We start from the raw sequence: 25748 nt of genomic DNA, 5'->3' as shown, positions 1-25748 counted from the left end.
TCTCTTTCTTTCTCCTATTTTCTCTTTTCTAGCCCATTAGATCTGGCCTCACAGAGCTGTCATTAGCGTCTTGTTATACTAACTCCAACCCAGAAGGGGTCGCTGCTCATGACACTTTCCATTGTCACTGACAGCTGCTCGGCTGGTACGGAACCGGAGGCAGCGTGCTGTTGCTCGGCTCTTCGAGATATCAGTCAGCCAAAATGTTGAGAATTACGATCCGGGCAGACGTGGGGGCCATTTGGGTTTTATTCTGTATCACCTATTCCCAATTCTTGACTGTTTCATCTGAGGACATTGTGGTGGCATGCGGGGGATTTGTGAAATCCGACGTTGAGATCAATTACTCTCTGATCGAGGTGAGTGAAAACCTTCCGGCTAGCTTGCTAGGTAGCTAACAGTTAGCTGGTTTATAGTAGTAGCTAGCTAAGCTAAAGGTTACCTATGTGAAGACTGGATATTTGGTTGAATGATAGTTGCATGAAATTATCACAACCATAGTCTACTTTATCTCAAAGTTAGCTCTCTGTTGCTAGCTAAACATGAATATAATGCAAAACGTGAAATTTGACGTTTATTCAGGTAATGCTATTTTGCTAGCTACTTCTGATGTTTTCTCTACGCAGTGACGGTTGACTAAAAAAACCCATATGTTAGCATAATGTTACATTAGCTTTAACATATGTTACACTGCTCACTCTTAAACCATACAGCCTGGCCGTCTGTTGACGAGGAAGATGTTAAGTGCTAGCCATCAGTCTTATAATCCTTGCTCATTCACAGGCTCCATGGGATTAGCCATTTAGTGAAATTAACTAATCCGGATAGCTAGACTGGCCTGGTTGTGAATGACATCGGATACAAACTACTCAACCATTTTGCTGTTTAACGTAGTATTTAAAGCAACAGAGACGGCTACCTAGTGCCATAACGGTTTAGGAATATTAATTAAAATATATACTTAATAATCAATTTCTGTCTGCTTTCATGCACAGATTAAACTGTACACCAAACAAGGTTCTTTGAAATATCAAACGGACTGTGCTCCAATCAATGGCTACTTCATGATCCCCCTCTATGACAAGGTATGAGATTCACTCCTTTGAGTACTTTTAACTCTTATTCACTGATGATGATTGTAATCTTAAGACTTGTCTCTTTAACACAGGGAGACTTTGTTTTAAAGATTGAGCCTCCTCTCGGGTGGAGCTTTGGTAAGATTATCTCATCCTCACAATTAATATTTTTTATGCTAAACTGTTGATTTTATAATGCAAAGACAGTCTAAGAGGCGGTTTTGCATAGGCTAATCTATATTCCCGCGTCTGTCTTTTGGTGTTTGATTTTGCTATTTGTTTTATTTTTTTACTTGTGCTTTAACGCTCACCAGAGCCGACCAGTGTCGACCTCCATGTGGATGGAGTGAGTGACATCTGTACAAAAGAAGAAGACATCAACTTTGTTTTCACTGGCTTTTCAGTCTCAGGAACGGTGAGAATTGTGAAGGAGTTGCCTCATTAATGGGAACTTTTTGTCTTGAAAACTTTTGACTGAGATCAAAGAAAGTGGAAAAAGTGCTCCAGTTCAGCTCTGCACATCAGTGTCTATTTTGTGTGTGTGCTAATAACTACCACTTCCCATCTATGCACCAGAAAAGAATTAGTCCAGGAATGAATTCATGTCATATAATATATATCTGTCTTTAGGTTCTGAGTAAAGGCCATCTCCTGGGTCCGGCTGGAGTAGAAGTCAAACTCACCCCAGCGGGAACAGAGGAGAAACTCCAGAGTGTTGTCACACAGCCTGGAGGAAAGTAAGTGGCTCTCACCTTTCTGTTTGTTAGGGCTTTACACAGGTTTTTCTGCAATTTAAAATATGTCTCTTTAGACTGTTTGCCATTTTAAGGGCTTTTCTTTCTTTGGTCTACCTAACACAGGTATACTTTTTTAAAAGTACTCCCTGGAAATTATGACATCACAGCTGCCCATCCCTCCTGGACTCTGGAGCAGGTTGGTACCAAAACGTTTCATTAGGCCGTATTAACAGCACAGACTATTAGTGGTGTACACAAACAATGTTCTCAATGCTCGAGTTCATGTGTAGAGCCACTGGTGATACTTCGAGCAAAGTTTCACGATTTTGATGCGATCATAGTAGTGCCCCTAGCACTCCCATTCAAAAGGCTATTTCACCAAAAACGAGAATACGGTAAATCTTAAAAGTGGCGTTTCCGTCCTAATTATGCTTTTTAAACGGAAGTTTGACTCGGGTATTTTCACAAAAAGACCCTAGGTTCCATTTTGGCAAGAGTTACGCTTTTAAGGAATGTTTAAATTTAGGTGTTCTTCCTTCTGCCTGCTTTGTCATTTACTGGTGCTGGAAAGTCCTAATTTTATCAATGTGGTGGAGCTGTGGAGTGATAACCTGGCAAACGTCCCTGTTAACCTCTAATTTTAAGCCTTGGTATGTTTTTATATATATATTTCCCCTGGTGACACTTCAAGGAAGTTGAAGATAGCTTTTGGGACCCAAATATGTATTATCTCTATATTGTGAGAGTTAATTAATATTACTGAGATTATTTTTCCAAAGACCTCACTACAATAAGAGATTTCTTCTTGTAGTCATTATAAAAAACTACATCATAAGGCCCTTTTGCGCTGGCTTCAACACTTAGCCCTGCTTACTGCTCCTTCATCAAACCACTTTGCAAGACATTGTTGTCATAGTCAAATATTTCTTTACTCTGTGATTCCCCTAAAATGTTACTAACATTCTCTAACAAGAGAACAAACTATATGTATACTCTAAATTGCACAGACACTGTAAAAAAATACAGTAGTAGATACTTGTATAGCTCGGAATATAAATAGAGTCCACCACAATGATGGTTTAGAAAAGATTGATGAAGACGCTTGCTCTACAACAATACATTGTTGAGTGGAGACCTTTTGGAATAGCGTCCGAGCAGATCAGCAGCTTTGTAGCTAATGATCTCAGCCTTTCAACTACATTTTGTCATTGTTTTCTTTCCCATACCCAGGTATTAACCCATTGCTGGCTACCAGAGAATGGCACTTCTCCGCCTGAGCAGTGTCATTAATACAGCGAAGAATGCATTATCTCAGAGGTCTTTTTAATTCGGTGTCACTTTTAGTGTGGAACACTTCATTATTCACCTACTTGCTTAGCTGATAAGGTTCCCTGTCAGCTCCGCAGGTTTATAAGCATAATGATCTCCAGCAGTAATGGAGCACTGCTCCTGACAGAACCATTACTCTGACTCTAACTGTAACTTCCGTGGTGACCATTTGCCGTCTTCCTATAGAGCACCACCTCAGTGCTCGTCTCCAATGCCAATGCCCCAGCCGCTGACCATCTGGTAGTTGGAGGCTACGATGTCTCGGGGGAGGTCCGCAGTGATGGAGAGCCCATGAAAGAGGTCACCTTCCTACTGTACTCTGCTGCAGTCAAGAAAGAGGTAAACCAACATTATTTAAAAGTCCCATGACATGGTGCTCTTTGGATGCTTTTATATAGACCTTAGTGGTCCCTAATACTGTATCTGAAGTCTCTTTCCCAAAATCCAGCCTTGGTGCAGAATTACAGCCACTAGAGCCAGTCCCACACTGAGCATTCCTTAGGATGTGCCATTTCTGTGTCTGTAGCTATTGCGGGGGGGCAACTGCCACTTTGCTCGTTTGAAAGCCATGATGTCTCTCTCTCATGGGTGGGCCAAATTCTCTGGGCGGGCAAAGCAGAGAAAGGGGAGATAATCTTGCTCCTTATGACCTCTTAAGGTTTACACCTATCGCCACTGGGGGGACCATAGGCAGGCTGAGGGAACGCATATTAATGTAAAAAAAACTCATAAAGTGAAATTTTCATGCCATGGGACCTTTAACATTTTTGGAAACAGTGGGGAGTCAAACTGGATCAGGATGTTATAGGGCTTGTCGGATTTATCCTGCATTATTTGATTAAAGTCGTGTAGGTTATGCTGTTTCAGTAGGATTTCTGAAATATCATGGGACATTGCTACATATGGGTGTGCTTGTTTTCAGGACGTTGGTGGCTGTAATACATCCCCAGTGGATGGGGCAGATTCTGGGGACAGCTCCCTAGTCTACCTGTGCAGCTCTCTGTCCAGGGAAGATGGGACCTTCGTCTTCCCCTCACTGGCCAGCGGCGACTACACCGTGGTAAGCTTTCTGTAAAAAAAAATAAGGAAGCAGACAGCTGTCCTGTCCTAATCTAGCTCAAAGTTGTACTTCTTAAGGTTAAATCCTGGTTGGCATAACGTTTGACTTGAATATACCACATTAGCATATTCAAGGACTGTATTACATCATGCTGTAACCACAACTGAATTTAAAATCCAGCGTGGCTATGGCGGACTCTGCCACTACCACTAAAAACTACCATAAGGAAAGATGATTACTCAAATGTAATTAGTTGAATGGGTATTGCAGAAAAATGGAGACAACAAATAGTGTAAAACATGGGGTTTGATTTTTTTTTATGGCAAAAATATTGCCTCTCTCTCATGTAAATATAATTACTTCTGTTTTTGTGAAATCCTTCCCCCCCAGGTGCCCTTCTACCGGGGAGAACGGATCACATTTGATGTTGCTCCTTCGAGGATGAATTTTAAGGTGGAACACAACAGTTTGAAACTGGAGGTAAAGTGTCATATTGTGTTATTTTTTTATATATATATATATATATATATATATATATATATATATACATACATACATACATACATACATACATACATACATACATACATACATACATACGTACGTATGTATGTATGTGTGTGTGTATATATATATGTTTGAATAGTTTTCATTATCTTGCAAATATGAACACATTTTATGCATGGTACCTAGGGCTGGGAAATTTTTTTTTTTGATTTTTTTTTTTTTTAATCCAAATACAGTATAAATAATTTAGATGTTTAACAATCTTTGTTGCACAGTGACTTTTCACTTAGAGAAAGGGTTTGCCTTTGCAATTTTGTTTATGTTGATGCACTTTAATTAAATACAATAAATATATATACAGTTCGCAGTTATTTTGTTTTAAGTGGAAGGGGGGGGGGGGATCGAATTGTAAATCGATTTATTTTTTTTATTTTTTTATAAAAATAAATCGCAGATTTTTTTAGGGGAACAAATTGCCCAGCTGTAATGGTACCACATTTTGACAACAACAAAATGCTTTTTCTGTTGCTCCGCATGCAGCCCATCTTCCGTGTCATGGGCTTCTCAGTGACAGGCCGAGTTCTCAACAGCGTGGGTGGGGAAGGCGTCTCTGATGCCACAGTGTCCCTCAACAACCAGATCAAAGGTAGCCATACTCAAAGACTCAATGCTTTAGTTAGTGTCTTAAAAGCAACAAAAACATCCGAACAATTGTGGTAATGCTCTAACTTGTGCATTCAGTGGTTCTCAATGTATACACATTTTCACACTGTTACGTACTTTGCTCTTCTGTCCTCACAGTGCTCAGCAAGGAGGATGGTTCTTTCCGGTTGGAGAACATGACGGCTGGTACCTACACCATCCGTGTCAGCAAGGAGCTCATGTTCTTTGAGCCAATCACAGTGAAGATTGCCCCAAACACACCCCAGCTGCCTGACATCATCACAGCAGGGTACGTCTGGCCTGTCTGCTCACTGCTTGAGCTGCATACATTTCCATTTCTTACAAAAATCAGCTTCAGTGCTGTCAGCTTGGTTTTTCACATTACCACATTGGTAACTGGCTTGATCTAAATTCTGCTGTTGGTGCCACACAGGTTCAGTGTGTGTGGCCAGATCTCCATCAGTCACTTGCCCGAGGGCATGAAGCAGCAAGGCCGCTACAAAGTCTCTCTGACACCCCCGGGCCAAGACAATGCCGCCAGCAGGACCATCGACTCCGATCCTCAGGGGGCCTTCTGCTTCCAGGCCAAACCTGGAGACTACAGTGTCCATGTAAGACTGGCAGCATCTAGGTTTTTATATACGAGTGAGGACTTAAGGAGGACTCCTCAGTCAGTGCAGGGGGGGGGGGGCTCCAAATTATTGTAAAGTCTTAAAGGTGCAATATGTAATATTGTGTGTAATACTGGCAGCTAGCGGTTAAAATAGTTACTGCACTACCAATTCAAAATACTGGAGAGTCGTCTCCCCCGCCCCCTCCTGCCCAGACTCGAAGTTCACGGGGGTTGCCAGGCTGAGACCGCAGCATTCACAACAATGTAGCTGGACGCTTTTCTCACATAGCCAGACATTACTCCACAGCACAGAGGAGTAGCTAACGTTAGATGCTAGTCTCACATAGCCAGACATTACTGCACAGCACAGCGGAGTAGCTAACGTTAGATGCTAGTCTCACATAGCCAGACATTACTCCACAGCACAGCCGAGTAGCTAACGTTAGATGCTGGCTATATTGACAGTCATAAAAGCCCGTGCTCACGTGGAGCTCTGTAACCAACTAACAGACACACTTTTTCGGCTTAAAATTACAGTATGAACCGCTAAAAACACAACAACCTCACTGTCCTCTCCACACGCCAGTCAGGCACACTTCCTCGGCTTAGAATTACAATACGAAACGCTAAAAATACCACTGCCTTGCCGACGGAACACACTTTATTGGCTTAGAATTACGGCAACAATCGCTAAACACACTGCAAACTCATAGACCCCTCTTTCCGATTTACAGCCCCCCTCTCGTGGCTTAAAATAACTCATCGTTGTCGGCTCCAGCCGCTGACGAGGCTACACGCTGTAAACAGCCATGGGCCGCTTGCCTGGTCCTCCCGGTAACGTTAACAGTTAGCAGGGTTAGCATGGCGGCATTAGCCTAGACCAGTCGGGATCACTTTACTGGCTATGTCTCAATTGTTTTTGCGAGTAACCAACTCGGGTACTCTAGCTATATAATTCAATGTGAGTACACAAATGTTGAAATGACAAAAAATGCCCATCCCTAGTAGCTGTGATAAATTAGCGTGGAGCTAATGCTTACCTGTTCAGGAGAAAATAAGCCAACTCTGCGTTCTTTTGGGATCAAAGCTGTCTCCATCTTTCAAATACATCTCCAATATTTCCTAGGGGGTTGTTACGTCTCTGGTCATGCAACTGTTAGAAACATGCTGTTTTCTTTTTTTTAGGTCATGTAGAATCTATCTCCGTTGATCCTGTTCGTTTGTTTGTTGCTTTCATGGCTGTACTACCGTTACAGCTGTAGCGCGCTGGGTTTACGTTTTTACAGGTATATCTGGCAACCCGGCCTGCCTGTCAAACTGGGCCGTTGATAACAACACACAGATCAAAACATAAACATAAATTCCGTCACTGAATGTAAATTTCAAAAAGAAAAAATACTGAAATTAGCATTGTTGTCAGAAAAGATAGTATTTCAGTTTAACATGTTTCCTTAATATCTGATGAGGCATTGGTGTCATTTTTGGATTTATTACAGTACAAATATTACATATTGGACCTTTAACATGAATCCAACAGTAAAGTAGTCACTAAGGCCATCCACATATGCAGTTCATCCTAAGGGTTCACTGTGCTACATGTATGTTTAATATTTAAACATGATTTATAAAAGCATGGCAACAATTAGTAGGCTATTTTAATTAATTAATTAATTTTAGCGTAGTATTCTATGCAAAAAGGTAGAAAGGCGGCCCTACACATTATTGTAGGCCCAGTTTGTTATGCAACTTCATTTTAAACAATATATGTAGGAGGGGGTCCCTGCTCTATCTCTCTCTAAGTTAAGGGGTCCTTAACTTAAAAAATGACCCCCGATTTAAAGGGAAAATCCACCCTGAAAGTGAAATGACATACTGTTATATTTATATAAAATTGTAGAGCCCAGTTTTAGTGGGTCGTTAAGTCTGTCATTAAGATGCACAGCTGACAAGATATCTAACACCTTGTCCTAACTGACTGTGACACGAGCGGGCGTCGGCGCCAAAATCAGTTGGATTGCATTTTTGTTTTTTATTGGAATGTCCTAACTGCCCACAAGTGACAAGCTGAACTTTTGTCAGGCGCCCTATTTCTTCCTGTTGTTTACTTTGAAAGCATTGCAATGGGCAAGGAACGGCTGATTAGTGAAATTGAAATGAAGAGTTTTCTACACAGTGCCTCTTAATTTCAACAAAAAAGCAACTTTTTCAAAACCAAAATTTTGTCAGCCTCCATTTTCAGTCACTAATATAAATGGACAAGAAGCCTTCAATGCTTGATTCTCAGATATGTTTAAAACATAACGTATAAGATTATAGTCTAAAGGAAAGTAAGGAAAGCGCAACAGCCCAAATCTTTAACGGATTCAGAAACAATCCAGAATAAGTAAATACTACTAAGTTTTGGGATGTATTGCCAGAGATATAATTATTATAATAGATAGATAGATATAAACTTTGCTTTCTACAAGGTAACTTTGGTTGTATTTCCATGTGTGCAGGTGTTGCTCCCCGAGGCCGAGGTGAAAGCAGGCCTGGCTCTCCAGCCTCAGGCCCTGGAGGTCTCCCTTGTGGACCAGCCCCTCACAGACCTACTTTTCACCCAATTTATGGCTTCTGTCTCTGGAAAAGTCTACTGTTTAGGTAAGAACCTGGTAATGTACACTTAGTTTTTTTCTAAAAAGACACTCTTTTGTCTGAAATGCAGCTTTAACCCCATTAAAATATGACGTCTTTGTGTAGTTGTTCATATTTTCACTGAGCTTGTGTCCTCTGCTTGATCGCTAGCGTCCTGCGACGACCTGTCGGTAACCCTGCAACCAGTGAGTCGGCAGGGAGAGAGAAGGACGGTGTCGCTGCCAGGCAACAGTGACATCCTCAGCTTCTCCTTTGACGACGTCTTACCAGGGAAATACAAAGGTCAGGACGCCCTACCAATAACACTTGACATGCTAAATACTAGTAGTATTAATAATTGTGATTAGGGCTGCATGATATGAGGCAAATATGTGATTTGCGATATCGTTGAATATGGCGATAACGATATTACTTTCTATAAATAAACATTTATTAAACTGTACTGCTTGTTTAAAGCAAATGAAAGAAAATCATTTCCAGCATTCTTTTATTGAACATTGAATTGAATATAAAAAGTCGCCACAAAAAAAAGAGAGTTAGGCTACATTTTATTCTTTCGCGATATGTCGCAGCCTTTCTCGGTGGGCTTATAGCGCCAGTCAATATCGCAATGACGATTTAAAAAAAACAAACGATACATTGTGCAGCCCTAATTGAGATTGTTTTTCATTTTGTGATTTTTCTTTTATTATTGGATTAATTAGAGCAGTAACAAATTAGAAGTTGCAGTTGAATAAATCACCATTTAAGGAGAGCACAGATGCAGAATCAGCATGCAAGTTTTGAGTGGAAGAACTCAAGCCGACCATTGTATATAAACTAATTCCTCCATCCTGTGTACATTTTTATTCAGAAATTGCACTGATTACTCTCCCAACGATTGCGGTGAAATCAGTAATTAGTCATTTCCAGCTTCCGAGCATAGCTGATATTTAGCACCAGCTTTCCAGGAAGCACACATTATTCAGCCGGTGTTTCGGTACCTTCTGGTGCTGCACCCATCTCACTCGCTGTTCACTACACTCAATCTGTAGCCATCTGCACACACCGCATCTTTTGAAGCATGTTTACTCAGCGTGCAGTGTTGCCAAGCCCAAGTAGTGTAAGAAGTTTACTTTCTTAACCATTTGTTTAAAGATGATGATTATGATAATTCGGGCGTCTGGTTAGCTCACGTGGTAGAGACCCATATGGAAAGGGTCGGTACTCAATGCCGCGGGTTCGGTTCTGACCTGCGACCCTTTGCTGCATGTCATTCCCCCTCTCTCTCCCCTTTCATGTCTAAGCTGTCCTGTCACAAATAAAGGCCTATAATGCCAAAACAAATTATATTTAAAGATGAGATCATTATAAAATGGGAGAGCCTCAATCTGATGTGATCGAGGCTTTTGAGTTTTTTTCCCTCCTTGCATGGTGTGACAGATTTAACCCTTTTCCACAAATATCTGTTACTGTTTAATCTATTTTGTTAACTACTTGTTGTTCTCTCCCATGTTTACACCTGCCAGTGAGTATTACTCATGAGGAGTGGTGCTGGAAGCACAAGTCCATAGAAGTGGAGGTTCTGGACTCCGATGTTGTGGGGGTGGAGTTCAGACAGATTGGCTACATCCTGCGCTGCTCCCTCTCACATGCCATTACTTTGGTCAGTAAATCAGTACCTGGCGTGTGTTGTTAACAGTTGGTGGCACGTCCACAATTGTTCTAATTCTAACTGAATGTGTCTTTCTGTGCAGGAGTTCTTCCAAGATGGCAGCAAACCTGAGAACGTCGGCGTGTACAACCTCTCTAAGGGAGTCAACCGCTTCTGCCTCTCCAAGCCTGGTGAAGTTTATTCTATTGACCCCCCTCATTAGCATGAATTAGAATATCTAGAAAAAAAAAATATCAGCGTACCAAATATTCCCTCATGCATAGTTCGAGTACAGTGTCTTGAGCCTAAAAGGTCCGTGTCAGACTTAGCTAAATATAAAACTGGAGCAAAGTAATTAATCAACTAAAAATGGCTTGTCCAGGTGTTTACAAAGTCACCCCTCGCTCCTGCCACCAGTTTGAGCAGGACTTCTACACGTACGATACGTAAGTAATGAGATGCTGTGTCCGTTTTCATTTCTGGGTTAAAAGAGTGTTCTCCCTCGATACAGTTCAACCAAGTGACCGTTAACCTGTGTCGAACAGCTCGGCCCCCACTATCCTGACCCTCACCGCAGTGCGCCATCACATGACTGGGCTCATCACCACCGACAAGATCCTAGACGTCACCGTTACTATCAAGTAAGGACTCGCCATGGCTAGGCCTGTAACAATAATTACACAATTGTCTAATTGTCAGTTGTTTTACATAATCGCGGGTTTCTCTGCTTAACCTTAATGAATTGCTAACAAGGTCTTAAGGCATATGACCGGTAATTGTTGATTTTGTTTAGATATGCCAAATTGTAATTATAGAAGTGATTATTGGTCGGACTAAATAGTTTTATTATTATTTCAATTGTTAGTTGTTGGCACATGACCCTATATACATGTTCATAGTAACAAAAATGACAAGGGGGATACAGTTAGAAAACATTTTTTATGATAAAGAGGCGTTGTTTACTTCATAGGCTGTGAATTGGTGTTATTACATTGTCTGGGTCAGATACCAGTAGTATCGCTTTGCCAGACCCTCCTCCAAAGCGCATCCAGGTCTGGCTACTCCACGTAGCATTCCGGGATGGGAAGAAAACGTTCTCTGGTTAATTGGCTTTTCTTTAAACCAATCACAATTGTCTTGGATGGTGCTAAGCACCGGAGAAAAGCTGCGGTGCCGCTGCAAAATAAGCTCGGAAGGAACTTGTTTTGGTGGTACGTGTACGTTTTCAAAAGTTGTTTTAGTCGTGCAACAGAAAACTCAGATTGGACAGACCGTATAGCTAGCTGTCTGGATTTACCCTGCAGAGATCTGAGAACCGTAGTCCTCATAAATCGACCGGAGTTTAAAATGCCAACACAAAGGAAGCCTAAGGCAACTGATATCCGGCCAAAATGAGTGAAATCCGGCAGATTTTCTGGCTGCAACAGCGCCATCCCAGAAGTGGAACGTCAAGGATATAGACTACATACCAGCGATATAACCAAAAGATGTATCCTGGAATTCATTCAAAGCTTTAATTTGTTTAAAAAAAGTAATAAATAAATATTTTTTTTAATTTGACTGAAAGAGACAATTATACTATACTTTTTTTATATATATTTTTATATTATATTGCAATTATCTCTGAGACAAATAATTATACAGCAAAATTTGGAATTGTTACAGCTCATTGTTCATAGAACCCTGTGTGCTAATATTGGCACAAAGAACATCCTTATGCAAATGTCTATCTTACATGTGTGTTTTTTTTTCCCCCCTCCCTCCCCTCTATCAGATCATCTATTGAGAGTGAGCCGGCGCTGGTGCTGGGTCCCCTGCGGAGCCTGGAGGAGCAGAGGCAGGAGCAGCAGCTGCAAGAGATTCAACTGCGCCGTCAGGAACGTGAGCGCCGCGCCGCCGAAGAGGATGGGGGTGCCAGGGACGATAGCCCTCCTATCCAAGAGAAAGCCGATGAACTGACAGGCCCCTTCCACTATGAGCTCTCCTACTGGGCCCGGTCAGTCACGCTGCATTTTTCCATTTCTACTCTTTTTGTTTCTGGGTTGCATTCGTTTGGCATGGTGGATGGCTCTTAATATAACTGTGCCCATGAGCCATTGCTATTGCTCAGACAGAGGCGAGACTCAAAGCTGTAGCAAATTTGAAATGCTTTGTCATTGCAGTTTGGAACAGAACACGGCACCATAGATGTGGTATTTATCAGTTTTCTACAAAGCATAAGATTTAACCTCCACTTGTCTTTTAGCTGCACACGCAACAGAATGTTAAACTCAGTGATTGGATGTTTCCTAATAAAAGGCAAGTCGAGGAGTTGTAATAAACTTCTCTCTTCTCTGTTAATGCCCACAGGCTAGGTATTGAACGTCCTGCTATGACTGTTTTTTGTTGTTTTTTTGTAATGAGCACACTGCACCAAATTCGTAGCAACTTGAAAGTATTGAATCTTGACTTTTTATTTATTTAACTACATATTTTCTTACGAAGTTGCTTATCTTTTTGTATTGAAAATCTTTAAAACCGCTCCAACTGTGAGTCCCTTTTAAAAAATTGTCTGGACAAAATGAACAGGACTTTCACCTCCAGAACACTAGACTCCCAAATAACCCCCATCAATTTGCAACTTTATTATTAGCGGCTGGTTGACATCCACTAATAATAAGAGTCTTGCTTAGTCTTGAACCTCATGTGATGATGCAGTGAGTTAAAATAGACTGTATGACTGTACAGGGCTGGAGAGAAGATCACAGTGACACCCTCATCCAAGGAACTACTGTTCTATCCTCCTGAGGTAGAGGCAGCTATCACTGGAGGTAAGTTCCACATACACACGCACACACACACTCTTGCACATGCTTATAACATTTTTACCCTGACTTCCGACTGTATTGTTTTAGATGGCGAAAGAGCACATAACATAATAGCATCCTAAAACCTCTAATACCAACATGCTACCTAAAAAGTAATGACAATCTCTCGACAGAGTCGTGTCCAGGTCGGCTGGTGGACATTGCAGGGCGTGCAGGTCTCTTCCTGGAGGGCAAGGTGTCACCGGAGCTACAGGGTGTGGAGATCTCAATCAGTGAAAGAGGAACTGCTGCACCACTCGTTACCGTGGCCACCAATGAGATGGGAGCATACAGGTATGAGAACCCAGCACTTCACATGAGCGATGAAAACTAGAGGAAGGATGCGACACAAGCTGCAAACAGCCGTCCTATAAGTCTGGATGCTACATTTTTGTCATGCTGAAAGGAGAAGAGTCCAGATCTTAGGGCTCTGCTATACGTTTATGGGCTAAACAAGTCCTAAATATAGCTAGAAGCCAGTCCATGAACACATTTGAACGGAGTGTGTATAAAAAAAAAAAAAAATAGAATCCCTAGATCCCCAGATAATTAAATCACAATCTGCACCTGAGAGACCAACAAGTTTGTGCAGCTGTTTAAAAGGACCTGAGGGTAAACACTGTCAAAAGCTGCACATAAGAGTGCCAGGCCTGGAGCTTTTAGCTCATGAAGCGCTGCATCTGTGCCGTTCTGTGGCATGAAAACTGTATTGAAATTTTTGACTTGGCTTTTTTTGTTCAAGCTTGCTCAGTTATTCTTCTCCAGTGTTTATACAGATGTTTGGTTTGCAGATGAGCAGGTGGTTGAGAGTAGGGCTGAACGATTTTTGAAAATAATCTAATTGCGATTTTTTTCCACAAATATTGTGATTGCGATTCGATATTCGATTATTTTTTTAAGCTCTTTGTCTTCTGTATTATTCAACAAAGACAAACAAATCATTGTATAGTATGAACAACACACAGTTAAATAAGTAAAAACACATACACACACACATATATATATATATATATGTATGTATGTATATATATGTATATATGTGTGTATGTATATATATATGTGTGTATGTATATATGTGTATGTGTGTGTGTGTGTATATATATATATATATATATATATATATATATATATATATATATATATATATATACACACACACACACACACACACACACACACACACACACACACACACACACACACACACACAGAGGAGCTGCCTCCAGCCCCTCCCCCTTGTGAAGTTGCGTGCCGACACCGTCAACACTGCACTAGCTCAGAGAGGCTATCGTTACGTTAGCTGCTGGTGGTCTTGCCGTGGGATTAACTGTACTAATAAAATAAGTTGAAACCCCGCGGCCACGCTGCTTTGAAAGCTCCCCGAACCGTCATTTATCAGTCTGATTGTTACCCCTCTCAGTGGCAGCTCCTCCACCCATATCTTTATAACGGAGCTAACCGTAGCTAACCGCTAATCAGAGCTAGCTCGTTGCCAACCGAGCCTTCAGTTCTGCGTGCCTGTATCCATTAACTGCATGTATGGACTCGAGCCCGAACAAAACCCTTCATTTTATTAAAATGGCTGTAAAAGTTTTAAACTTCAACTCAGAATTGTTTGAATGACCGAGATCAGCTCAAAGTACAGTGTAGCGTTAGCGTGCTAAGTTGATGCTTTCTCTGCGTAGTGCAGACTGATTTGCTCTCGCGAGTCATCAAATCAGCCTTTGCGATTAGGAAATCGCGTTTTAACATATCGCGATATTATCGCAAATGCAATTAATCGTTCAGCCCTAGTTGAGAGTAGTTTTTAGCCATGCTAGCAACCATGACACAGACATTAAAGGTTTAAGATTTAGTGTGTCACTTGTCCGGTCGAGCAAGTGGAAAAAAAAATTCTACTTGCCCAAAGTCAATTTTTACTGGCCCCTATACAAAATTGCTTTTGTCGGGAAAAAAGAAATGTTGAAAGGGTCAAGAAGCACCTAAAAAAACAAATTTTACTGATACCCACATTACACGTTGTAAAAGTGCAATTTTAAATGTCAAAATGAATCCGTAGGTTAATTTTCCTTGACTTGCTCTGTAAGATCTCCTGCAAGTCTTGGGAATCTTGAGGGTTTGCCAGCAGTTGCCTTGAACCCTGAAACAAAAATAGTTCTGTATGTGGGATAGCATATAGAGAGCTAGTAGCTATGTGCAATGCCTTTTTATTTATTTACTACTGCTGCGTTGATTGCCACCAACATCATTTTGTTGTGTTCATAAAATGACAATAACATATCTTGAATAGTATTGTAATCACACAACACACAGTATAAAATATGCAACCTGGAGTCCTAACCACCGTTGTGCTCCTCTCTTTGCCTCAGCGTGGGTCCGCTCCACAGCAACCGGCAGTACGACATCAGTGCCAGTAAAGAAGGTTTCGTCCTGAGTCCAGTGGAGGGAACCCTGGGAGATTTCAAGGCGTTCGCTCTGGCTGGTGTCACCTTCAAGGTACAATGTGACCAGTCCTCACATGCATACACGTACATATTAACATCCCAGTAATCACTAGCCACTTTTAGATCTGCACTAATTTAGCTGACACTTTCATCCAGAATATTTTACAAATTAGAGCTCTTTGTTCACATTTACTACTTGGCCGTGATTATGTGGTTTAAATTGAATATGAAATGACATGATGAGAGGCTGCTGTTGGTTCCTACTTTGTTTTCAAAAAATACAATTAAAAGCAACCATCACTGATAGTTGAATCACTGCTCTGCTTTGCTGTGTGCTGCTGCCAGTGCGTCGCCTTTTGTACTGCCTTTGTCAGTGGGGTCTGCAATTATCTACGCCGACCATGAGATCCTGGCACAAATGATCAGTTTTAGTTTCCCTTTTCAGACTGTGTGATGAATTGCTTTGAAATCTTCTCTACAGCGTTTACAATGTGTTTTGTGTCCTTATTTATCCTTCTATTGTATATCCTCTCTGGAATAGAACACTAGAGATGCTAAACTCACCTGTCTGTCTGATTATACCCATCATTTCACAATTTGGCTCTCGCAATTTGAGCTCTGACTAAGTGATGTCATTTCTCTGTGCTAGTATGGCTTTATTGCAATGGCCATTTTTCACCTCATACTCCTTTTTTATTTGAAAAGATTACCTCCCAGTCCATCCACAGCTACAACCCTTTTCAAATATGTCCAATTTCTATCATTTGTTTTGACACACTCATGGGCTATAATCAGGGGTAAATTGGGATTTGTTATGGGGGGGAGGGTTCTGGTTTCAGGGTTGCCATGGGTGCACATGTGTGTGGACATAGATTACAAAATCTGATTTATCTCATTTGACAAACCATAAATAAAATATAACAAGGTTTGATGACGTGTTAAAGTCATCGTTGGAATTTTTAAGACCGAGGGGAAAAATGTAAAAATATATTTGTTGAAGATGTGCTTAGTTAAGCGTCCCCTGATGACATAGAAGAGCGCAGGCCTATGTGCGGTTGCTGAGCCCCGGACAGCCCCGTCCCAATTTAACCCCTGGGTATAATATAAAGTGCTGAAACCGTAAATGAATCCATTGGTAAATTTACATGGCGTGAGATCTATAACCTGTGCTCTCCCTCTCTTTCCCTCTGTATTGTAGATCAAATCGGAGGATGGTGTTCCCCTGTCAGGTGTCCTCCTGTCTCTGAGTGGAGGACAGTTTCGCTCCAACCTGGTGACTCAGGACACCGGCCTGCTCACCTTTAATAACCTGGTAGGGATCCAGCAATTTCTTAATATGCCTTCACTATTGTAATTTTCTTTCTGTGTTGTGAGATCTTAATTCTGCTAAACTGTGAAGCTGATTGTAGGGATGCTTTGACTTGTGTTGTGCTCCAGCTAATGTATATATTTATTCTGCTTTCCATTTGATGTACCCACTGCTTATCTCTGCTCCAGAGTCCTGGTCAGTACTACTTCAAGCCCATGATGAAGGAGTTCCGCTTTGAGCCAGCGTCTCAGATGATCACAGTGGAGGAGGGTCAAACCCTCAGTATCGACATAACTGGCATTAAGACTGCGTACAGGTATACAGGTGTACCTTGATGCTGTTTGTTCTAGGGGTCCAGCTCCAAAAATGTCCACAGCACATCGTCCTGATCCGTGTCCTGATTTTGTACTGTCGTCCTCAGCTGCTACGGAGCGGTGCAGTCTCTGAGTGGGGATGCAGAGAGGGATGTGGCCGTGGAGGCGGTGGGACAGGGAGAGTGTAGCCTCTACAGCGAGGACACCGTCACCGATGAGGAGGGTCGCTTCAGACTCAGGGGACTCCTGGTGAGTACGTTAGGAACATGTTCAAATCATATCGGAGGGTTTTAAAGTGCTCATATTATGCTCATTTTCAGGTTCATAATTGTATTTAGAGGTTGTACCAGAATAGGTTTACATGGTTTAATTTTCAAAAAACACCATCTTTTTGTTGTACTGCACATTGCTGCAGCTCCTCTTTTCACCCTGTGTTGAGCTCTGTTTTAGCTACACAGTGAGGCATCACACTTCTGTTCCATCTTTGTTGGGAGTCGCACATGCGCAGTAGCTAGGTAAGGACTACTAGCCAGTCGGAAGCAGAGAATGAGGGAGTGCCACGCTAGCAGCTAGGCGAGCATTATGACGTGTTACAAAGTGACACGTTTGTCACGGAAGTAAAGGCTGCATGACTACAATAGAGCTGTTTGGAGCGGTTTGTGAACAGTGTTTTCTGTTGGAGATGGTTCCCTTTGGGGTGGACTTTGGGCTTTTTCACTTTGTAAACCTATAACGTGCACAAAAAAAGATATATAACACAATAAAGGAACGGGGAAAAGCCCAAAAAGCATAATATGAGCACTTTAATTAACTAAAGTTGCTGCACTCTACAGGTTATTGTCCTGCCTTCTAGATCTCTACAAAAAGTATTGTTTTGGGGCGACCTCTAGCTCACCCTGTACGAGCGTGCGCCCCATATAGGCGGAGTCCTTTGCAGCTTCCCGGGTTCGAGTCCGACCTGCGGCCCTTTGCTGCGTGTCATCCTCCATCTCTCTCTCTCTCCTTTCCTGTCTATCCACTGTCACTCAAATAAAGGGAAAATCCCCCCCAAAAAAAATCTTTAAAAAGTATTGTTTTGACCTTGTAAAACACATTGTGTAAGCAGCTTTGAACATACTGTATATATATTTTATTTTGTACACAGCAAGCATATTGAACCCTGGCAGTTATCAAATGCTATACTTTTACTGTGTCTTCTAAAACCGTTTTACTGTACATGTCATATGACTTGATGAATGTTATGTTTCCTTGCAGCCGGGTTGCAAATATCTAATTCAGCTGCGAGCGGAAGGCAACGACCACATAGAGAGGGCCTTACCACAACACAGAGCTATAGAGGTAAGAAGCAAACTTAATAACGGCCTGATAATGCCTGAATTATACTTCTTCTGTGTTGAATCTGCCCTCTGAATAACTCTACCCCATGGATGTATAAAGCGCGTTTAGGCAGAGCGTGTGTTGCGTGTGGTCACGTGAGAATCTGACTTGTAGAGGGTTTAGAACATGTAGACTTTAAGAAGAGGTTGTACAAAGTATATTTTGTAACTTAATTACTAGTTATTATATTACACCCATCTTGAATGTTATCGTTTATAAGGGAATTCAAAATGGATTAATTGAAGAAGAATTTGTATTTTTTTTTTATTTAATGTTGTAAAATATCAAGTTATTTTTTTACACATTTTTTTATGCATTTCTATTATTATTATTATTATTATTATTATTATTATTACATGCCATTTAGCTGCTGATGCTTTTAGCGAAAGCGACTTCCAATTAATTCAATTCAATTTTATTTATAGTATCAAATCATAACAGAATTATCTCGAGATACTTTACAGATAGAGTAGGTCTAGACCACACTCTATAATTTAGAATTTACAAAGCCCCAACAATTACAGTAATTCCCTCAAGAGCAAGCATTATAAATGGCTATTGCGACAGTGGCGAGGAAAAACTCCCTCTTGGGAAGCTGGGGCTGATCTTTTCGTGGCCCTGTATGCAAATACTAGTGTCTTGAAGCGGATGCAGGCAGCAATTGGTAACCTATTTCTGCAGCCCTACAACTATTTTATCTTTCAACTTTGAACTTCTAGTAACATGCCATTTTTTATCCTCCAGTCCAAACAGTAACACATTTTCAGTGTCTTAGTTTTTTCCCTTTTTATATGTGGCAATGAAACCTAGTTAGGGTATGGAAAACTTTTGTTATTGAATTGTTAAAGTAACTGTGGGAACCCTGTGATTATGACTTATCTGCAATTTTATCACATGGGCCCTTTACTGTACGCAGAACAAAAGCAGAGGTAATCCCATTGCGAGTTTAAACCTCTCGGTTTATAATTTTAGCTCGTCTGAAAAGTGCCGGCCCCCTAATCTTTCTGGCAAGGCTGGAAATGCCTTAATTCCACTTAATTCTCTGTTATCACACCATGTGACTTGTACAAAGCCTTATCCACAGTTCACATTTGGCGTTTTCTTTAAGAGCCCAGGGTTGTATCTGTACATTAAGCTCTGTGTTCCCCCTCAGGTCGGCAGTAATGACATTGAAGGGGTCAACATCATCGCATTCAGGCAAATCAATCAGTTTGACCTCAGCGGAAACGTCCACACATCCCCTGAACATCTGGCAACTCTATCGGTAGGGCTGCTTGGCTTAAATTATCCCTGCATTGTGGTCCTTTTTTATTGAACAAACGCATACATTTCTGCTACTCACATGGCAGGAATGTGCAGAGTTGTTGAAGTTTTACAAACGTTTCTCCCCTTTCATTTGTCCAGGTGAAGCTTTACAAGAGTGACAATCTGGACAACCCAATCAACAGCGTCTCTCTGGGACAGTCCCTCTTCTTCAACTTCCCTCCTCTGGACAGAGATGGAGAGGTAGCTGCTTTTATTTCTGCTCTCTTAGTCATAGGGATTTTGTAAAGCCCAAACTGCTGAAACATTTTCCTCATAGTCCTTAAACCAAAAGTCAGATTTTCTAGTATACGTTATTCACATTCTACAATTACATACTGTATACAGCCCCTTTTTTCTTAATGTTAAATAGTTATATGTATGTGTTATTTGTTTCTATATTTATAGTTTGTTTCAGATTGATGTTTAATATGTTTATGTATGCACCAACAACAAAGGCTAATTCCTCGTAAGTGGCACTTACTTGGCAAGAAGTCCTTTTCGGATTCTGATTCAGTGGGTATAAATCTCCGTAATGTTGACACAATTGTGAATTTAATAAATGTATAGACCCAGGACATGCTGCTGTTGGATCTAAAGTCGCCTTACTGTTTTTCGGATTTTACCACAGACATAAAAAAAAAATATGCTATGGGGAAGTGCAAGTTTAGCAATACTTGGCTTGAAAAACTGAATTTAGGGCTCAGTTGATAAAGGACAATAAAGGTCTTAAATTTAATTCATAATGTTCTTAAAAAGTCTTAAATTTGATTTGTTGAAACTCTGCCTTCTTCTCCAGAGCTATGTGCTGATGCTGTACTCCACGCTGTCCCGCTCCCAGTACGACTTCACTCTACCTCAGGTCACCTTCACCTCCAATGGCTACCACAAGCACATCACACTCACCTTCAACCCCACTGTAAGATGTTTGTTTTTTTAACCCATCCTTTAAAGGACAAATCTGGCGCAAAATGAAACTAGGGGTTAGGTTAGGTAACACGTTTACCAAGTCGACCGTTCTCTGGGATATGTTTTCATGCTAATCGTATGTGACCAGTTTTAGCGCAAACCGCTAATTAGCTTATAACGCTAGTCGTCGGGGCACGGAAAACAGTCACGATCAGTCGAACGACGAACGCCGTGCTTGAGCTATGTTACTGGTTACACGGCGTTCGTCGTTCTGCTGGTGTTGACTGTTTTCCCAAGATGGCGCCCGCCTGTATACGTGAACGGTACTTTCTTTTATAAACTCTTTTTAATAAACTGTCTGTACATTTACAAAGTTCTCAGTGCTTCGGTTTACATGTAGGGACCCTTATTATGCTACCGTGGAAGTGTGGTGCTATTTTGAGCCTTGTTAGTGGTATAGAAATAGCGACGACTAGCGTTATAAGCTAAAACTGGTCATATTTGATTAGCATGAAAACATATCCCAGAGAATGGTTGACTCGGTACACAGTGTTTTACTTAACCCCTAGGTTCATTTTGCACCGGAATTGTCCTTTTAACCTACAGACTATTCCAATGAGTGTTTTCTGTGCAGAAAACATCAATTGTTTTTTGGGGTTTTTTTACTGCTAAGAACCACAGGATTCCTGACTCGTAGTGACTTATATTGTACAGATATATGGCTTTTTTTATTTTAATTTTTTTTAACTCCATAACCGTATTGATTGAGCGGTTTCCCGTCTCAGGTTGTGTGTTTTATGCGTGTGCTTTCCCACAGCGTAAAGTGCCTGACCAGGATGTTGCCCAGGGCTCCTACATAGCTCTGCCCCTCACTCTGCTGCTCCTGTTAGCAGCATACAACCACGAGAAGGTACATCATCCCCTCCACCTGCTCCAGACTAATATGTTCAAAGAGCTTTTCTTGCTCAACCGTTGAATTTCTCAATCGCTTTAGTTCGAACAAACCTCACTGGAATTTTGGCTTCATCATGGCCAAGCTTAAAATTTGGAATGACGTCAAGAAAAATGTCCTATTTCTTGTTGTTTTTCTTGTTTTATAGTCAGTTCTTATTCACGTTAATCACCTAAAATATTTTTCAATATTTCAAGTAAGAAACTGTTAATCCAAAACGCATTTGTTTTAATACCTTTTTTTTATATTTTTTTTTTTTTTTTTTGCTGATGTGTTTGCAGGTGATCCCCCTCCTGTTGCAGGTGGTGAACCGTATCCAGGGAGTGAGGAGCATGGCCCAGGCCAGCGGGGAGAGCGCCGCTCTGGACGAAGCCAAACGTCAGGCCAAGAGACAGAAGGCCAGGCGCACATGAGGACACAACCACGGCTCACCTCCGACCACATCTTTGTTCACTAAAATGTACACTTGCACCCATGGTTACAGCCTCGGAGAGCTCGTAGAGGAGATGCTGGTTCACTAGATAAACCTCTTTAATGTTTGGAGTGGCTAATTGTGGGACTAGTGAACTATTTAGGGCACTAAGATGTGATATGGCCCAGAGTGCCCAGCACGGACCACTCTACGCGCACTACCACCAACCTCATCAGCCGTTCAGATGCACTGGACTTATAGCTGACAATTTTTTTTATTTTTTTTTTATTTGTTTAACTCCTTTTTTCCCCCAGAACACTCATTGTCTAAGAAAATTGTTAATATTTGTGATAGAGTTTGAGCCATTTTTATACCTTTTTGTAATTTATCTAGGTCAACAAAAAATCTTTTGCTTGTGTTTTGAAAGGACTTGAATGCTTTTGATTTGAGTCCCAACATAGTTTAGGACTATCAGGCACTGTGGAAGATCATGAGTCTCTCACCTACCAGCATTTGGGTTAATTCAGAAAATACACAAAGGACATTTTCATCAGAATGTGGCTTTGATAAGATCTAATCATGATTACCAGTATTAACTTAAGGTTATTTAAAATGTATAGTTTAAATTGATTTCTATGGGATCAAATAAGGGTCAATAAGATTTAGAGCTTGACCAATGATTGTCAGAAATCATTTCAAAACTTTTGGTATATCACGCTTGTAAACCTGTGGGAAACTGCATGAGTTGTTTGTGAATGTGTAGAGAAGATTTGTGGTTAACATTTGAGAAGAACACATTTTTCACCAGTGAGGGTGATAAACAATCACAAGCTTTGTATTTATTTTTAAATGTCATTTCCAGAATCTCCAAATCTTTTTGATGCTTATTTGACCCCATAGCTTTGATATTAAACAGAATCAGACCCAAGCTGAATTGACTTCTATAATGCCATTACAAAGGTGGGATTGTGTAACCGCTAACTATGATTGAAAGACAGCCAAAGATGAGCTTATAAATGCTTTTTTTTTCATGTCATATCACTTAAATGTGAAACACCCACGAGTTACTATAATTCACTCCACTTTTTGATGGTATTTTATAAGCTGTTAAGTGTGATGCAAGATTGACTTTCTGTCAGTTTCAGCTCAGGAAAGAGGTGGTTGAAAGGATGCTGGAAATTTGGGTTTGAATACTGAGGTTTTTTTGCAGGGGGTGAACTGGGGTGGTGGTGTGTGTGTGTGGCGGGGGGGAGCTATAGAGGATAACAGATAGTTGATTAATTTATTAACATATGTCTAATCAGATGTGAAAACCTAGTTTGTATGCTGGGGAATGTCCTTCAGAAGTGTGTTTTGCTTTTTGAAAGATATTCTGTCAGATCAAGTGTGTGACAAGTTATTTTAAAGAGAAACTTAAATTTAAGAAGACTGACGGGAAGGGAAAATGGGAATATCTACCAAGGGTTTGTCATGACTTGAGTAAAACTGCGAAAGATAAGGCAGAATTGTAATTGTAAGCTCATTGTGTTACCGCTGAGCTGTGTTATGCACTGTGAAAACTATGGACCCCAATTATTTTTCCGTATTTAATTCATCGGCTCTAAGTTGTGGCTGACTTCCGTTGAAAGATGAAAAGGCCACTGTCTATTTACTGATTTAAGATATTCCTATTAGTCCACATTTAGGGGGAGTTGATTAGTTTGGTTGAGGTGGGAGAGGGAGGGTGTAATGTCATTTGGTCAGAATCTGTTGATTTTGTTTTGAGATAAAGAATAAATTTCAGAAGGAAATGAACTTGGCTGTTTTATGGTTTTACCTCCAGGGGGCAGTGTAACTTTAGTCATAAATATGTTCAACAAGATGGTAGGAATTTTAGATGTTTAAAGTGCTAAAGTACAGAACTCATCAATTATTGATTTAAAAATAATATTCAATAAATAAATCAATAATTAGATTGACGTAGCTGTTTTTCCAAGCAGCATGTGGTATAAAATGATTTAGGGTACATCAGGATGCATCCAGGACAATAGAGAGGCATAGAGAGGTTTAAATGCTCTTATACTAAGGCTGTCTATAAAGGGCCATGTTACTGTTTTTCTGCGTAAATCTTACTGTTCTAATCTGCAAAAGGAGTGTAAATATGAAACACTAATTCCCTCTGCACTCTGGCTTAAGAGCTTTACCCTGCTGCCTCTCTTTGCTGTCCATTGATTAGATCGTGTAAAATGTGTCGCATAGTAGCAGAGAGCACAGATTTTAATGAAGTGCAGTAGGCCCAACTCCAAGGGAGGCTGGGAAGGAAGAAGATGCTCAAAAATCCTTCTACCACTTTGTAAGATCAGTAGTCCTTGAAGAAGTATACAGCATTAGATGAATACCAAAGCAAAGCTTATGGACAACTACAACGTATTTGACTGAACTTAGGATCAGGTATTTGCCGCCTGTTAAACAAAAAGGCTTGTGTGTGGTTTGAAAGAATTAATTGAAAAAAGATCAATAGTTTAACCACAGCAAATTAGATTGCAGCTTGACAGATCTGGTGTTAGGATGCTAAAATATAAGCCACACTTGTGTGTTTGTGCTAGCTGGAATGTAGTTAGGTGGTGTCATGAGGTTGGTTGAGTTGGAGCGGTCGGAGCCTACCTACTACAGTTCCTCAACTGTTGAACTGAACTCCTAAAGTTGTATTGGGTGTCTTTTAAAGTTTTGGCCTCTATAAAAGATGCAACTGGCCTTTTCACAGCAGAGATTTTGACATGTCATAGCAGTAAAAGCACAGGTGGAACTAAAATGTTAAAGCTTTTGTGCTTTCTTTCTATTAATGAATGTTACATTCAAGCCATTGCCAAATGAGTTGACACAAAGCTAATTGAGACTATCAGCTCCACACAACTCTCTCTGTATTTCTCAGTATGGCTATGTTCAGAAACTGGTGCCGTCTGGCGAATTTCGCGCGCATTAAATCGAGTGAAGCTAATTACCTCATCTGAAGAGTATATCATGTTTTTTTAATCCTCCGAGTCCTCCTTGGCTACTAGCAACTGCGTGGAGTAGGGGTGGGGGCGGTGCACGATCACGGAAGGCTTATATCGTATCATATAATTCGGGTACAGGGTACAAAACATGCGACTGAAGCGTGCACCAGCCAATGAGCTATTGAGCCTTTTGGCAAAGGCAGACCAGATTTTATGTGTTGTATTGACTGTAAAAAAAAAAAATAGGTTGTAGCCCCAATAATGTGACTTGAGACATCTCTTTTAAGCCTCCTATGGCCCTGGTAATGTGCATGCTGGCCTATAAGATATGGCTTACTGAGACACTTGAATGGGATAGATAGCTTCATTAGTGCAATAATTATGCCTGCCATGTGAAAAGGTCTGCTGCAAATAAAGTATATTTTTGACCACGAGGGGCAAAAATACACTTACAGAAACACATCCCTGATACGCCTTTAGCTTTTTACATTTATGTTGCTAACGCGTTAGCAAGTAACTGACACATCCAGACAGAGTGCAACTTAAAGATGCCGTAGGTAAGACTTATAAAACTAACTTTCTGTCATATTTGTTGAAACTGACCCTATGTTCCAGTAGAACTACATGAAGCAGGTCATTAAAAAATCCTCCTCTGG

The 25748-nt window shown here is 40.8% G+C and overlaps 1 protein-coding gene across 1 annotated transcript; it reads left to right on the top strand.

Moving 5' to 3' along the window:
- Window positions 1-78: 78 nt before the first annotated feature.
- On the top strand, window positions 79-23911 carry nomo (nodal modulator). The gene is made up of 31 exons (XM_028591870.1): window positions 79-359; window positions 996-1085; window positions 1169-1214; window positions 1391-1491; window positions 1707-1813; window positions 1937-2009; window positions 3329-3481; window positions 4065-4202; window positions 4593-4682; window positions 5250-5355; window positions 5511-5661; window positions 5806-5983; window positions 8484-8625; window positions 8770-8901; window positions 10128-10264; window positions 10356-10443; window positions 10635-10698; window positions 10798-10893; window positions 12027-12248; window positions 12980-13062; window positions 13233-13392; window positions 15468-15594; window positions 16741-16854; window positions 17040-17167; window positions 17273-17414; window positions 18420-18503; window positions 19696-19806; window positions 19947-20048; window positions 20644-20763; window positions 21571-21663; window positions 21987-23911. The coding sequence occupies exons 1-31, from the start codon at window positions 204-206 to the stop codon at window positions 22116-22118; spliced, it is 3666 nt and encodes a 1221-aa protein (XP_028447671.1). The 5' UTR covers window positions 79-203; the 3' UTR covers window positions 22119-23911.
- The last annotated feature ends 1837 nt before the right edge of the window (window positions 23912-25748 follow it).

The sequence above is a fragment of the Perca flavescens genome, chromosome 2 (assembly GCF_004354835.1).
Source record: "Perca flavescens isolate YP-PL-M2 chromosome 2, PFLA_1.0, whole genome shotgun sequence".
Lineage (NCBI taxonomy): Eukaryota > Metazoa > Chordata > Actinopteri > Perciformes > Percidae > Perca > Perca flavescens.
Note: the sequence above shows the minus strand (reverse complement) of the source record. Positions and strands in the feature narration are given on the sequence as shown.

Excerpts from the sequence above, each read along its gene's own strand:
- nomo (XM_028591870.1), top strand. The coding sequence starts at position 204 with ATGTTGAGAATTACGATCCGGGCAGACGTGGGGGCCATTTGGGTTTTA. Across the intron at positions 10,265-10,355 it reads TCTCACATGCCATTACTTTG|GAGTTCTTCCAAGATGGCAG; the intron begins GTCAGTAAATCA and ends CTTTCTGTGCAG. Across the intron at positions 13,393-15,467 it reads AATGAGATGGGAGCATACAG|CGTGGGTCCGCTCCACAGCA; the intron begins GTATGAGAACCC and ends TCTTTGCCTCAG.